General features: G+C 41.8%; 1 protein-coding gene across 1 annotated transcript in view; it reads right to left on the reverse strand.

Annotated features, from left to right (window-relative positions):
• The window catches only part of commd10 (COMM domain containing 10), a 57,503-nt gene that overhangs the window by 38,451 nt on the left and 5,653 nt on the right, over positions 1-13,399 (reverse strand). The window contains exon 5 of the mRNA XM_084551129.1: positions 11,994-12,104. Coding sequence (XP_084407255.1) covers positions 11,994-12,104 — 111 coding nt within the window. The remainder of the gene's footprint in view (positions 1-11,993; positions 12,105-13,399) is intronic.

Below are 13,399 nucleotides of genomic sequence, written 5' to 3' on the forward strand. Positions count from 1 at the left end.
TCCAGATTCCAGATCAACACTTGGCCCAATGTCCCAAACTAGGGCTCTTGAGGTTTTACAGTAATTATTTTCAAACCACTAGGCCATCAGGATCCCACTCTACATTAATATCCTAATGTTTAACAACAATCAAAAGCATTAGCATAGACCTAAAATAGATATTAGTCAAGACGTGGAGATGAACCAACTAAACCAAAGAATGGATTTGAGGTTTAAATGCAATGTGTACAGTATAATCTCTTTAAATGGCACCTGACTAAGAAAAAAACTCAAATATCTGGAAATAGCCCGGTGCTTTCACATTGTTTGTTCACACCTCCCACGCTGCCTGGATGGAGGGTGCAAACATTGAAAGGAGACAAATCACATTAGGCACCTAAAAAAGGGTCGAACCCTGCATCGGAATGACTGGAGCTGGCAGTTTATCCGTGGGCAGAGGCAATGCTGCCTCTGCGGACTATTTATCCGGCGCTTAGTTCTTACAAGACTTTCAGCTCAACCCTCGAGCCTTTCAACTCTTGAATTTAGGCTATGCCCACACCGGGGGGGATACAGCTGAAACTGCCTTGAACATAGAAGAAGATTTTTGTCATGGTGGCTAACAGATGCTAGTTATATTTGTAAAAGCGTTCTGCTCACACTGAAGCATCAGAAAGTAACAGTGTTCCTTAATGAACCACCTCCAGACACATATGAACATATATAAAATGCTCTGACTTCAATAAGAACTTTAATTGCTTGGTTTAAATATCTTAAAAGGATATCTACGCTTCGTGTCTGACTGCAAAACAGCATCTTTTATTTAAGAGGTTTGCTTATGGGATTCAAGATGTCTTCTGCATCACTGACAGATCATTCTCAATGTATGTGCAAGTCTTCACATCACATTTGCATGAGCTGCCTACTGGATCAGCTTTGGAGTTGTGAAGGCACAAGTCATGAAGAACGCCCCCTCATTTCATGCGAGTTCAGAGAAACTTCTCTTTCTCTGCAAAAGAAAAACACTCTTCCATTGTCAACCACTTGACAACGTGCTAATATGCTAAAACAAGGAGGGAATTTTATCGTAAAACAGTCAAAGGAAAAGGCAGTTTATCTAGCACAGAAATTCTTCTGGTTATTTTTTGTATTATCTTCGGCGGTGCATCCATTTTAAATATAGCGAGGGGCATTGCGAACAAGAAGGCGCAGCCACAGGAGGCAGCTGCACAGACGAGGCTCCACATCTCCAACTTCTCAGGGAGGATGCCAACCGCTGACACCGTCTCGTACGGAGTCTAGCCAATCAAGATGAAATCAGCAGGAAACCAGATTACAAGAGCACACAAATGTCCGAATCTATGTGAGTTTGTCTGGATGCACCGTAAACACATCATACGCTCTGTCGCTCTGTTATTATCTTATGAAAAAGACGCAGACAGAAAGAGGCAGAGGAGTTAGCTTCTTAACATTGCTGCTATGTAGAAAGACCTAATCCTATCACTCAACAGAAGCGACATTTAACATCTATATTACAACAGGTAACCAGCCTTTTTAATCATCCACTCGGAAGAAAGTAAAATTCAACAATATTTATATTCATGTTTCTAAGTTGCAGGTGTATTTTTCATATTAGCAGAGTTAAGAAACAACATATATTTTCACCTAACACTGTCAGACATATTCTTAAATTCCTCGCCTCGGCCTTTTTTTTTTTTTAAAAAAACACCAACAGATTTGTGTTTTGAGACCGTCTAAATCAGGAAGCATGACGCTGCAAGCCAGGAAAAAAATGGAGACACCACCAGCTCAAGCGCCAAGATAAACAAGCCAAGGAACGCGAGCCGAGCATGAGCCGTAACAAGGTGATTACGGCGGTGGCAGCTAGTTACCGTTGTCTGATATGGAGAAGGAGGGAAGATGCCATGTCATGTACCAGCCTCTGCTGCCAAGCCCATGCACTCTATCTCCCTTCCAATAGAGCTGGGAAATGATGTTCCCGTTGAAGAGCAGTCACCATGGGAAAGCTGTGCGGTCTGGATATTGAATGCATGATGTGAGGCAATTTTAGAAATTTCCATTTGGGTTCCTGGCTCTATTTTGCATATGGCACCCACAAAGTTTAGCAAGTCAAAGTAAAAGTCTCTTCTTATAACTTTGATGTTCACCCCTGGATCTGCTTACGTGACACTGAGACAGCATCAGAAAAAAAGCTGTGTCAAAGTTTAATCTTCTAATGCGTGTGGGCTGGCTTAAGTAGGACGTGTTGCTGGCCAACATCTTATAGAGTGAGCCCTAACTAACCATCGGCGAGCCAGGTTTTAGGATAAGAGGCACTCAACCCCTTTGGCCGAGGCCTCCATTTTGAAACAGTAGGCATTTTAATGTATTAGATTGGCACAAGGTCAAAGTGGGGGTCATGGGCGACTGAGGTGTGTATTTGTGTGTTTGTGTGTTAAAGAGAGAGAGAGACAGAAACTGCCTGCACAAGACGAGTAACGGCTGCTATTCACAACTGTATGGCCCGTTTTTTTCTGCTACGAAGTGGCACAGCTAGACGATTGCCAAGGCAGCCACCCTGTGCCCCCATGGTATGTAGACACTGTCGCTCTCATGCACAAGGAAAGAAAAGTGGGAGGATTGAAATGTGTGAGTGCGAGAGAGAGAAAGAGAGAGAGAGAAAGCGAAAAAAAAGGGATAGTACAGCTTGCAGGGGACAATAGCAGCTAAACAATAAAGCAAAACACATTTCATCACTCACCAGCGGCACAAAGTCAGACATAAAAAAGATGCCATCTTCAAAAAGTCAATTATTTCTCGCGCTTTTTCCAGTTCATGCCAAGATAAAATGTCAGTTTAGGGAGCAAGTGGGTGGATAACTCAGACGTAAGTGAAAAAAGTAAAGGAAAAAAAAAAAAGCGCGCATTAAATGTCTGTTCGGATTTGTAGTTTCATTAATTCTTTATTCAGATAATTACAGTTCAGACCACATCTGAAAAGTTTTATTCACTTTGTTAAATTAGTCAACAGGCTTTGTAGATAATGTTCATGTTCCTCATGTCTTATCTACATAAGAGGCTTTAATTATATTTTTGAATTTTGCATAAGACATTTAATATATGCTTCCGTTTAATCAATAGAGCTGTCTATGCACAAGTGAAACAGATATATATATACACACACACACACACACTCATATATCATATCAGCCACAACATTAAAACCACTCACAGGAGAAGTGAATAACACTAATCATCTTGTGACAATTCAATGTTCTGCTGGGAAACTTTTGAACCTGGCATTCATGTGGATGTTACTTAGACATGCAGCACCCACCTGGACCAGATCAGGCACCCCCACCCCATAGCAGTGACACTCCTTGATGGCAGCTGCCATCCCCAGCAGGATGCAGCCTGACACAGGTACACACACAAAAACAGTTCAGGAACAACTAAAAACAAAAAAACATGAAAAACAGCACAAGGTGTTGACCTGGCCTCCAAATTCACTAGATCCCAAACTGATCAAGTATCTGTGGGATGATCCCCTCAACCCATAGGACCCACACGTCCCCCACTAACAACATTCTGTTACCAGACACCACAGGACACCCTCAGAAGGCCCATGTCCATTCTCTGATGAGTCACAACTGTTTTGGAGGCACAAGGGAGACCTACACAATATTAGTAGGGTGGTCATAATGTTATGCCTGATCGATGTATATGCTCTATATACAGTGTATTCTACAGACTACTACAATTGTGCTGAAGGTGAACTAAACACACGCTGCTCTTGAAACAGTCCTCTCCAGCTGTGCGTTACCTTTCACCGTAACAGTCAAATACCAGTGTAACATCAAAGAGGCTGGGCGTTCAGCGAGACACGGGTGACAATTTGTTGATACAGGCGGAGGAAGCACTCTGCGCCCTATCATCGCTTGACGGATGACAAGAGTGCCAAGCTCCAACCCACTCATTATAATCATTATTTCAAGGCAGGGAAGCGTCCCGTAGCTCATATCCTTTTCAGTTCCATTATATCTCATCACACATGGAGACAAAGATAACTCAGAAAACCAAAAAAAAAAGGAAACACAACAATCCGAAACCCACGCCAATAAATACCAAAAGCCTGTTTGTGATGTGACGATACATATTTCGACATTATTACCAATATCTGGCGTTTGAATAGGAAAACAGCCTTTCCAGCCCGTGTGTGCATATCAGACAACTTTCACTGGAATGAATAGATGTGATTTGGCTCCGTGCTTCTGCAATCAGTGCGTCTTGTTTAAACTGAAATAGATTTCTCACCCCAGCATAGTTCAGCCAAGAGGCAGAGGAGCCTCTCTAGAATAAAACACCAGAAAATAAATTAAAATAAAATGAAGGAAACAGACACACATGCACATCTGAGTATATCACTCTTAAGCACCCTCATTTTATATATATTTATATATATATTTAACATCGCTACCGGCTTTGACAAAATGGCACCACATTATCTGGGGATTAATGATTACTTCACAAACTGGGTGTGAAACAAAACAGGGTGATTAACCAGAGAGAAATAAAACCTGATCACAGGAGTGGGAGATGTGAGAATAAAAGGGGGGGATGTTAAATCAACGAGATTTAAATGGGAGTTTCAGATGGATTTGCAAGGTTGATGGCTTCCCTATCTGGGCGTCAAGCATGTACCGTGGGTGTGCTAAACAGCATCCAAACATCTCCAAATCCCCCAGGCGCCTTTTGAGAGGCAAAAGAATTTGGGGAAAGGGACAGGCAGAGGAAAACAGGAGTGGAGGTTGAGGGGGTAGCGGGGTGAACGGGGGGAGATATAGAGAGTGTGTAATAGGGAGAGAGAATCAATGGGTGCCCCTGGAGCAAATAAAAGCCATGACATCATCGCATGGCAAGGAGCAAGGAGTGGGGTGGCGAGAAGTGAGGGAGGAGAGACGAGGGCACCCACAGTCGCCCATTCTGCCTCTCGGGGCCCATCCACTGGAATGGATAAGAGCTGAACAATGTACTCTGAATGAATGGGATCCCAAATCCCACAGGAGAAAAACAAATCGCCAGTGGGAAAGTGGATGGGAGAGACGGAGAAAGAGACAGAGAGATGGAGAGAGAAAGGGGGACCCTTAAAAAGATGTGCACACAAAGCAACAAAGCATCTTGGGACATGTAGAGCAGGGCAAGTAGAGATTGAGACAAAGCTGCTTTTGTCCTTCCTGGCTGGTGGGTGGCTTGGCGTGAAGGATTTGAATGCGGTGCCATTTACATCAGAGCTCTCCAATATATTGATTGGGGCATGTAATCCCTCGAAGGATAAATGAAAAGGCTGGATCTGCGCTGGATGTGTTGTTCCTCGGGTCTACATGACGACGGCGTGTGGGAGGCAAGAACACGGCTTTACGTAACTCGCCGAGAGCTTTGAGCAGCGTTCAAAGTTTGGCCCGCTGCTCGTGACGCCCGGTTTGACGGCGACACGTGAGGCGGGGAGGGATGTTCAGGAAGGCTCTGATCACAGCACCTCCTCGCAGGAGTCAAAATGGGATGTTTCACTGCATCCCTTATCACACGGTGTTAATAAATAAAGTCACAGCCGTCACTGGGAGGGCTTAAAACGAGCGCAGAGTTTCTGTGTTTGTGTGTTGCGTTCTTAACAAAGAGCTCGGGCTCCTCCGTGACTGCGGCGCTGGTGCGGTAAGCCAGAACAGAGGAAATAAATTAGAATCACAAGAAGAAAGGTCTTTCATGTCTGATGCTTTGATAACGAAAACAAGCAGGTTTCCACAAACTAGAATTAGTTGGCTCATAATTCAGAGCTAGCTGGGGACAACTTGACACCAACATTTGAAACGACGCACAGAAGGTTCGCTCATGAATAAGCCACAAACAAATGAAAGTGAAGAAAGAAATGCATTCTGCTATTTATTTTGGGATTAATTTAAAAAATAAAAAAAATAGAAAGGAATACTAAGGTAGAATAATGCAAACCTTGAAGTCAAAGAAGCTGCTACAGTCTGATCTGACGGAAACGTGCTCCCTCTGACAGAAGCACTTGTGTATGAATGGGCACAATTAACAGCAGGGCTTCTGTGATGCTGCTTACAGACACTCAGCGTATGAGAAATTTGAAACAAGTGCAGCTGGAGCTATTCCTGAAGTCCAATTTTTACTGAGAGCTCACCGAAGCACTACAGCATCATATGCATCAGGAACAGCGAGGGGAATAAACGCTTATCTTTCCGCTCCTTTTTCAGGTGCCACAAGAAGTCGACTGTTGACAGTTTCACTTCACTCACAGCGTTCTGTTTCAATATATCGATTTGGTCGCACTGTGCGACATTTAAAAGAAAGAAAAAGTCAAGATTCTGCAGAGAGCAAAGACTCTGCAGATATCAGACATTAAACCAGAGGACGAGGGCTAAAGATTCTCAGTCAAAATCCATTAGTGACCTGAAATTAGAGGTGCTCAGAGGTGCCGACCCTGACCTCTAACCTTTGGTCTCCTTGTTAAGGGAGGGAATGAGGCTGCAACCAACAATTATTTTGATTATCAATCAATTTTGCTTCATTTGTTTTTCCAGACCATCGACTAATCGATAAGATGGCAAAATGTCAGAAAGTGTGACATGTTGCCATCGCTATGATTTTCTGATGCACAAAGTAACATCTTCAAATTTTAAAGCCTATTTAACATAAATTTGGGATTTTCTGTGATTTCGGATGAACAAATTTTCAGGATTCAGCTTCTCCTATTATCTCTCTTCCTTATGTGTGTCTGTTTGAGTAGGTTGTCGTGTGTCACGTGGATCATGGCCTTTTTGTTTAGTGAAACCTGGAAGTTTCTCGATGTCCTTGCAGATCATGTAACAGTCTATCTGCATATACACACCTATCAGCCACAACATTATGACCACTGACAGGAGAAGTAAATAACATTGACCATCTTGTGACAGTTCAATGTTCAGCAGCCATCCACAGGAGGATGCAGCCTGACACAGGCGTGTTGGTGTTGACCTGGCCTCCTAAATTCACTAGATCCCAAACTGATGAAGTATCGGGGGGATGATCCACAGAAGCCCCTCCCCTCTACCTATAGGACCCAAAGGCCCCCCACTAACAACATCATGTTGCCAGGAGAAGGTCCATGTCCATTCTCTGATGAGTCACAACTGTTTTGGAGGCACAAGGGAGTCATAATGTTGTGGCTGATCAGCGTGCCTTCTATACCGTAAATCTGTGTTGCTTTGCTGCACTGTGTAACATCTGTGCATGTCTGTTTTTGTCCTGGAAGATGAATCCTGAAGTTCTTCTTTTCCGGTTAAAGGTTTTTTGAGGGAGAGATTTTCCTGATTCTTTTCTTGACTTTTGATATTGGCCTACATAAATAAAATGGACTTGACAACTGATCAGCTAGTGGTTTCAGTACAAAAGGGAAGTGAAAAATCATTAAATGAATGGAACAAGTACTTTGGTGGTATCCAGTGGGGAATCCAGCTCTGGGAGAAAACTGTCCTTGCTCCTCAAATTTTTACTGACTGGGTCATAGAAGGAACAGTAAAAAAAAAAAAAGTCTGCCGGGAGAAGACAGAGATGTATCTCTTAGCTGCACTAAGTACATTTTTCCCTTCAGAGATTTGAAACTGAGAAAAGCTTAGCCGTATCAATTCTCATCAAGTCTGTCTGAAGCTATCAACTAAAGATAGCCTTTGAAGTCTGAGCCAGCATGTTGAAGCGATATTAGCTCAGCAGCTCTCACCCCGTGCCTTTGCAGCCTGGCACGTCCGCAGTAAATATTGAAATCGGCAGTGGCTGCCTTGCAAGTGGTTGTTCTGTATTATAAATGTCACGCTACCCTTGTTCAGCTGAGGAGATGCTCGTTCTGATGCCACAAGGCAGAGACAGAAAGAGTGACTGGTGAGGGAGTTTCACTTTCAGACACAGCGACAGCAGAATGTCTAATTGCATTTTTAGGAGCAGCTTTACTTGTTTTTCTTGCAAAATAGTTTAGAGATTCACCTGTTCAAGCCTATGAAGGTTATTCAAATGAACTAATCTCAAAACTCAGACGCAGAACTACACAGGCTTACATCTTATTTACAGGTCAACGGGATTGTGAACTAATGAACCAGAGGTCTTGTGGCAGCCTTTTCCCACTCGAGAGCCTCTGGTCCTCCACATGATACGGGTTACGTAAGATCCACATCGCTGGAAAACAGTAGGTCTTTTAATGTCGACCGTAGCCCACAACTACATCTTGATTTTCCCTACATACTGTATTTGTCAAAACATTTCAAACTAATTGCGCTGGCCGCTCCAAGTGAGATATCCACTCATTAAAAGACACCAAAATTGGTCTTTTCGGTCTGTCGTACACCTGAAGTGGAAGTGGTCTACTGCACAAATGAATGGTGCCACTGACAAACGGTCAAAATGTTCTGTGGTCAAACATTTTGAGGATGACTATTAGCCTTGTAAATGGTTCACTCACCAACATATACTCAATAAATATAATCTATATAGCCCTTGTTATTGTCCTTGACTTCTTATTTTAGCTATTACTTGTTAGTTCTCCTTGCTGTATAATTAATACTCACAAATATTACAATTATTACTGCCCATTCATACCAAAATGTTATCTTAATAAACGCTATGCATCCCAGTCGTGGTCTAATTATGAAAATACATAGTTAGAAATTTCCACTTATGTAAACTGTCAACACTTATTTCTGCACCACTGTTTTTTGGGGCGATTTTCCTGCAGAAGCAAACACATCCATTTATAAAACCAATAATCTGGTCTCTGTTTTTATCAGATTCTTTCTTTTCATAATCCTTCTGCGTATTGATATTTCTAACGGGAGCACACGCAGCATGAAGGAGAAACTTAAAGAGTGAAAAGCAGATGTGTGCAGGCTTCTGCAGTCTGCATGCAAAGTGTGCACGCACCAGGTAGTGGGCAGAGAGCCACTAATGTTTTTAGTTGTCTCTCTTCAAGCACAGCTTCATCCCACAAAGACCCAGCCTCTACAGAAAACAGAGTTAAAATAGGTAGCTTTCTATCTCAAGGTCTGCCCAGCTGAATAAAATAAATAAAATAAATGAATCTGGTAACCTGCAGTCTAGCTATCATCATTACCAAACACTGCTATTATTACCGCTACAACTCCACACGTATCAAGGTGAACTGCAGGAGAAGTTCTTACTTAATCTTCAACACCTCCCAGTGTCACTTTTCTGCTGTCATTCTCAAGTTTTCTTTCTTTGCCATCTTTCCTCTGTCTGTTTTCGTGTCCTTCCTCTCACCTTCCCCTGCATCCTGATCTTCCCCCTGACATCCCCTGCTGACGTCAAGTTGTTTTGCTAACTTTACCCCTCCTTTGACAGCAGATCAGTCAAGTCATTCTTCTGTCTCCTCTGGGATGACAAGCTATGCAACAGGTCTTATGTCATACCAACACAGACAGAGCACGGTTACTTTGGAGGATAAAATAAAGATCTCACTCCTGAAACGTTGGGAAATGAGAGAATATCTACCTGTGTGCACATGTTTGCTCAATTTTCATATAGGAAATACAAACGTTCCACTGAGCCCAATACAAATTCACTTTAGGATCATAGCAGCTCCCATGGGTGGAGCGCTACAACAGCGGTTGCATGGAAACAGAAATAATAATCTATAATTTCAGTATGCAGTAACATGTTGTTGGTCTGCACATCCTGGAAGTAGAGGGGGTTATGAAAGATAATAAATATCTCTAAGACAACTGAAAAACAAAATCTGAATATAAAATGCAAGTATGTCTTCTTACAACCTACTAACGCTGTACTGTAGATATACTGTATGTCACATACGGTTTGAGGAATGAGATGTGAAGCACCCTGGCAGTCCTCCTCCTCCTTCTCCTCCTCTTCCTCCTCCTCCTCAGGGAGAGTGCTAATGAAGTAGGAGGCTGGTCAGATGGGACAGTCTCTGACTCTACACTTCGTTCCAAGCAATCAATAATGTACAGAAAGCCAGCCTTGACTTCCTCTCCTTATCTTATTTTTTGTTTTTATCCCCTTCATCTTCATTATTGTTCACCCTATGTTCTTTTTATTTTTCATATTGTGTTTTATTTGCTCTCTCACCCCCATATCTCCCCTTGCCCGCCACCTATTAACGCTCTAATTTTTGCTGTTTGCAACTTCTGCACGTTCCCCTCTCTTTTTACACAGTTAGCACTAAGGGTGTTACATATCTGCGCCGTAATTAGCGTGACACTTGCAACCGAATTTCATTTCTATTCACAACTAATTTACCTCTCAGTCACTGCTGTGTTTTCCGGTCGAAATGAGCAATTCTCAGAGAGTTCCCGAGAAAACAAACGTACTGTCAGGAAAATCTAATCATGAAACACAATGGAAAAAAATAAATTAAAAAAAATAAACTGTGCACATTCAAACTGCTTTAATACAAAGTTAAACAAGGAATGCTATCCATCTCAGATACTTTACTGCCCCTGAGGGATGAGCTCCAACCTGTGGGGCAACAGTGCCCCCTGCAGGTCACAGTTGGATGTGCAGCTCAGCAGTGTTCAGTGAAGTTGATCCCTCCACACTTTTAACCAGCCAGTGTGTTTTAGCCCCCCAGCTATCTCCTCCCACAAGGGGAATTGTGTAAGTGGATTTAAATAAATTAATGCCTCTTTTGCAAGCCGAGGGAAAACACCACAGAAAATAGCCCAAAACATAAAAAAGAAAAAAAAAAATCACATTGCTGCCGCAGTCAGAAAGATAAAGAAAAACATATATTTTCTCTTGCTTACCGCCTATAGGCCTACATTTAAGACGACAGCAATTTGAATATGTCACGCCTAATTCCACGTTTAGGCTGAGCCGGCATTCTCTAGGGACTGAATACAAAGCAGTGTGCAAGAAAGACACTTGACTAGTCAGCTGGAACAGCACTATCCAAGCTCGGGGGATAATCAGTCCCACCATTTCGAGACAAAAACTTCTTTAAAGGAAACCGTTCAAATGCCTGAAGGCCAAAACTGAAAATCCATGCCAACAAACAACGGTCCTGTGTAGCATTCACAATCCGAGGAATATATTTCAAATATGTCAAATAATAAGCAGCCCTTAACCAAGTATGTGTTCATATTTGAGGTAAGAAGAATCCAAACATTTAGTCTAGTATAAAAATCATTTATTGTAAAAAAGAAGCTGCCCTTTGTGTTATTATTGCTTTTGCTACAGCTACAGAGTGATACTGTTCCCAGTGGAAAAGAAAGAAATGAGCGAAGGAGACTCATGAGGTCTGGGCTATTAGAGTAAGTACCTGGCATTAGCTAATTGGGATCCAAACAAACTCTCCCGAATAAAAAAAGAAATGGAAACAAGGAAACAGTGCAGTAAAGCCACAGTCCAAACCATATTCGTATCATGTTTCGTTGTGTTTTCCTTACAACAAATATTTAAAAGTAGGCCTCATTAGGATGCTGCACCAGGCTCCGGTACGTAATACAAATAAGATCTGTATGCAAAGAATGAGTATTAAGAATATAAATAAATAATATAACAAATCCTCAGTAATGATCTCAATAAGGCAGACATCCAGACTACATCTAAAGCCCACTGTAAACAAGCCCAAACTGCGCATCAATAGATACAGTTCATTGCCACTTATAATACAACCCTCCAATAAATGCACATACTGTCCAATTTTAGTTGCTGTGCAAGTTTCTCAAGAGAACAAAGAGACCCTGGAGGTTTCAGATAACAAGCTCCCTGATCTCTGGTCTTCACAGTACAGTTACTCTGAAGCCAGACGCACATCTACCTCTGGGGTCAAGACAGACACCAGTGGGATTAGCATCCATTAGGAAGAAAAAGAGAAGAAGAAAAAAAATAAAAAGACTGGAGATTTTTAGCAATTAGGGCGAAGTGCAGCACAGGAAAGTAATGACTAGCATGCACCAATGTGCATCATTTGCACATGCCGTATGTATGCGTTCATACCTGTGAGTCTTCACTGAGGAGCCCCAGTTGGAGGACAGCACTGGGAGACTTCAGCCTGGCTTGGCTGGACTGGGCCATCTGCAGGTTGAGCTGCCAGCCAACATAGTCAAGCTGAAACACACAAATAGAGCCGGGAAACTGACATAGACGCACAAATAACGACTTTAAATTTAAATTAATAAATGCCACAGACACATTTTCAAAAACTATGAATAGTAATGTCACCTTTTCTATAAAAAGAATGTTTCTTTATGCTTATATTGACATCCAAGTCCTTGTTTCCCCTCATGATGATGTTCCCATTGTTCCCACATTTTCTGTGATGGTTATTATAAATGAAAATAAACCAGCGTGTCATAAACATATAACACTCCAAAACCCAAATGTAATCAATGTCCCTGAGTTTAAAACCAAGAAAAGCAGCAAATATGTAAATTTAACAACCCGGAACCATCTGAAACCTTTTGAACACAGTGCAATAACTGCAGATTGATCTCCTTTTAATAGAGCAAATGATGGATCAGCTGTGACTTGTCATAGAGTTTTCTTTTGTCTGTTTAAATGGTGGAATTTATCTGTTTCTATTTGTGTGTTTCTATTTATTGAAGACAGTCTGCAAAAGATCCTTCATCTGAAAATAGTTATTAATGGCTTGTTTGCCAACTATGTACAGACCAGATGACCTACAGTCAGCATTACTACAGGACATCATGTAAATTTATTACTGCAAAACCTCAATTCATCTCTTCCAAGTTCTTTCCCTGATGCATGTCGTCAGAATGCCCCTCTCTAAAGCCTCTGTGACAAACCTCAACGTGAAAAAAATAAAAAATCCTACGTGAAGCTTAGAAAAACCTTGTAGCGTCTCGCCTGACCAATCTCACCAATTCACCGTCTGCCAGGCTGATTTACAGAGAGATACTTCATCAGTCAGCGGTATCAGTGTGATAGATTAGCAGCAGCGAGTCAAGGCAGAGCAGTTAAGTGTTTTATGATGCAGGGAGAGGCCATAATAATAAACCATGTGTGACTTATTGGGTCTGGATGCATCCACAGCATCAGGACAGGTGCGAGGCAGGGGAAGGACTCATTATTCACAACTGGAACAACAAACGAATTAGCATGAATAAACAACTCCATCATGTGTTGCTTATTTTACTTCCTTAATGATTAAAGTTATTCATTGAAAATAATACACCAGCAGTAGTAAAGTTTAAGCAAGTACACGTTAGCAAAATACATCCAGTTTTTCACAATTCCTGACATTTAATTCAAGTCCACAGTCTTATGTCAATTAGATGATCCCTACTTTATTTTAAGAAGATGAAATGTCAGAAATATAGTAGAAAGATTTATTTCAGCCTTTATTTCTTTCATCACATTCCCAGTGACTCAGAGACACTGTC

The sequence above is a fragment of the Chelon labrosus genome, assembly GCF_963514085.1.
Source record: "Chelon labrosus genome assembly, chromosome: 9".
Taxonomy (NCBI): domain Eukaryota; kingdom Metazoa; phylum Chordata; class Actinopteri; order Mugiliformes; family Mugilidae; genus Chelon; species Chelon labrosus.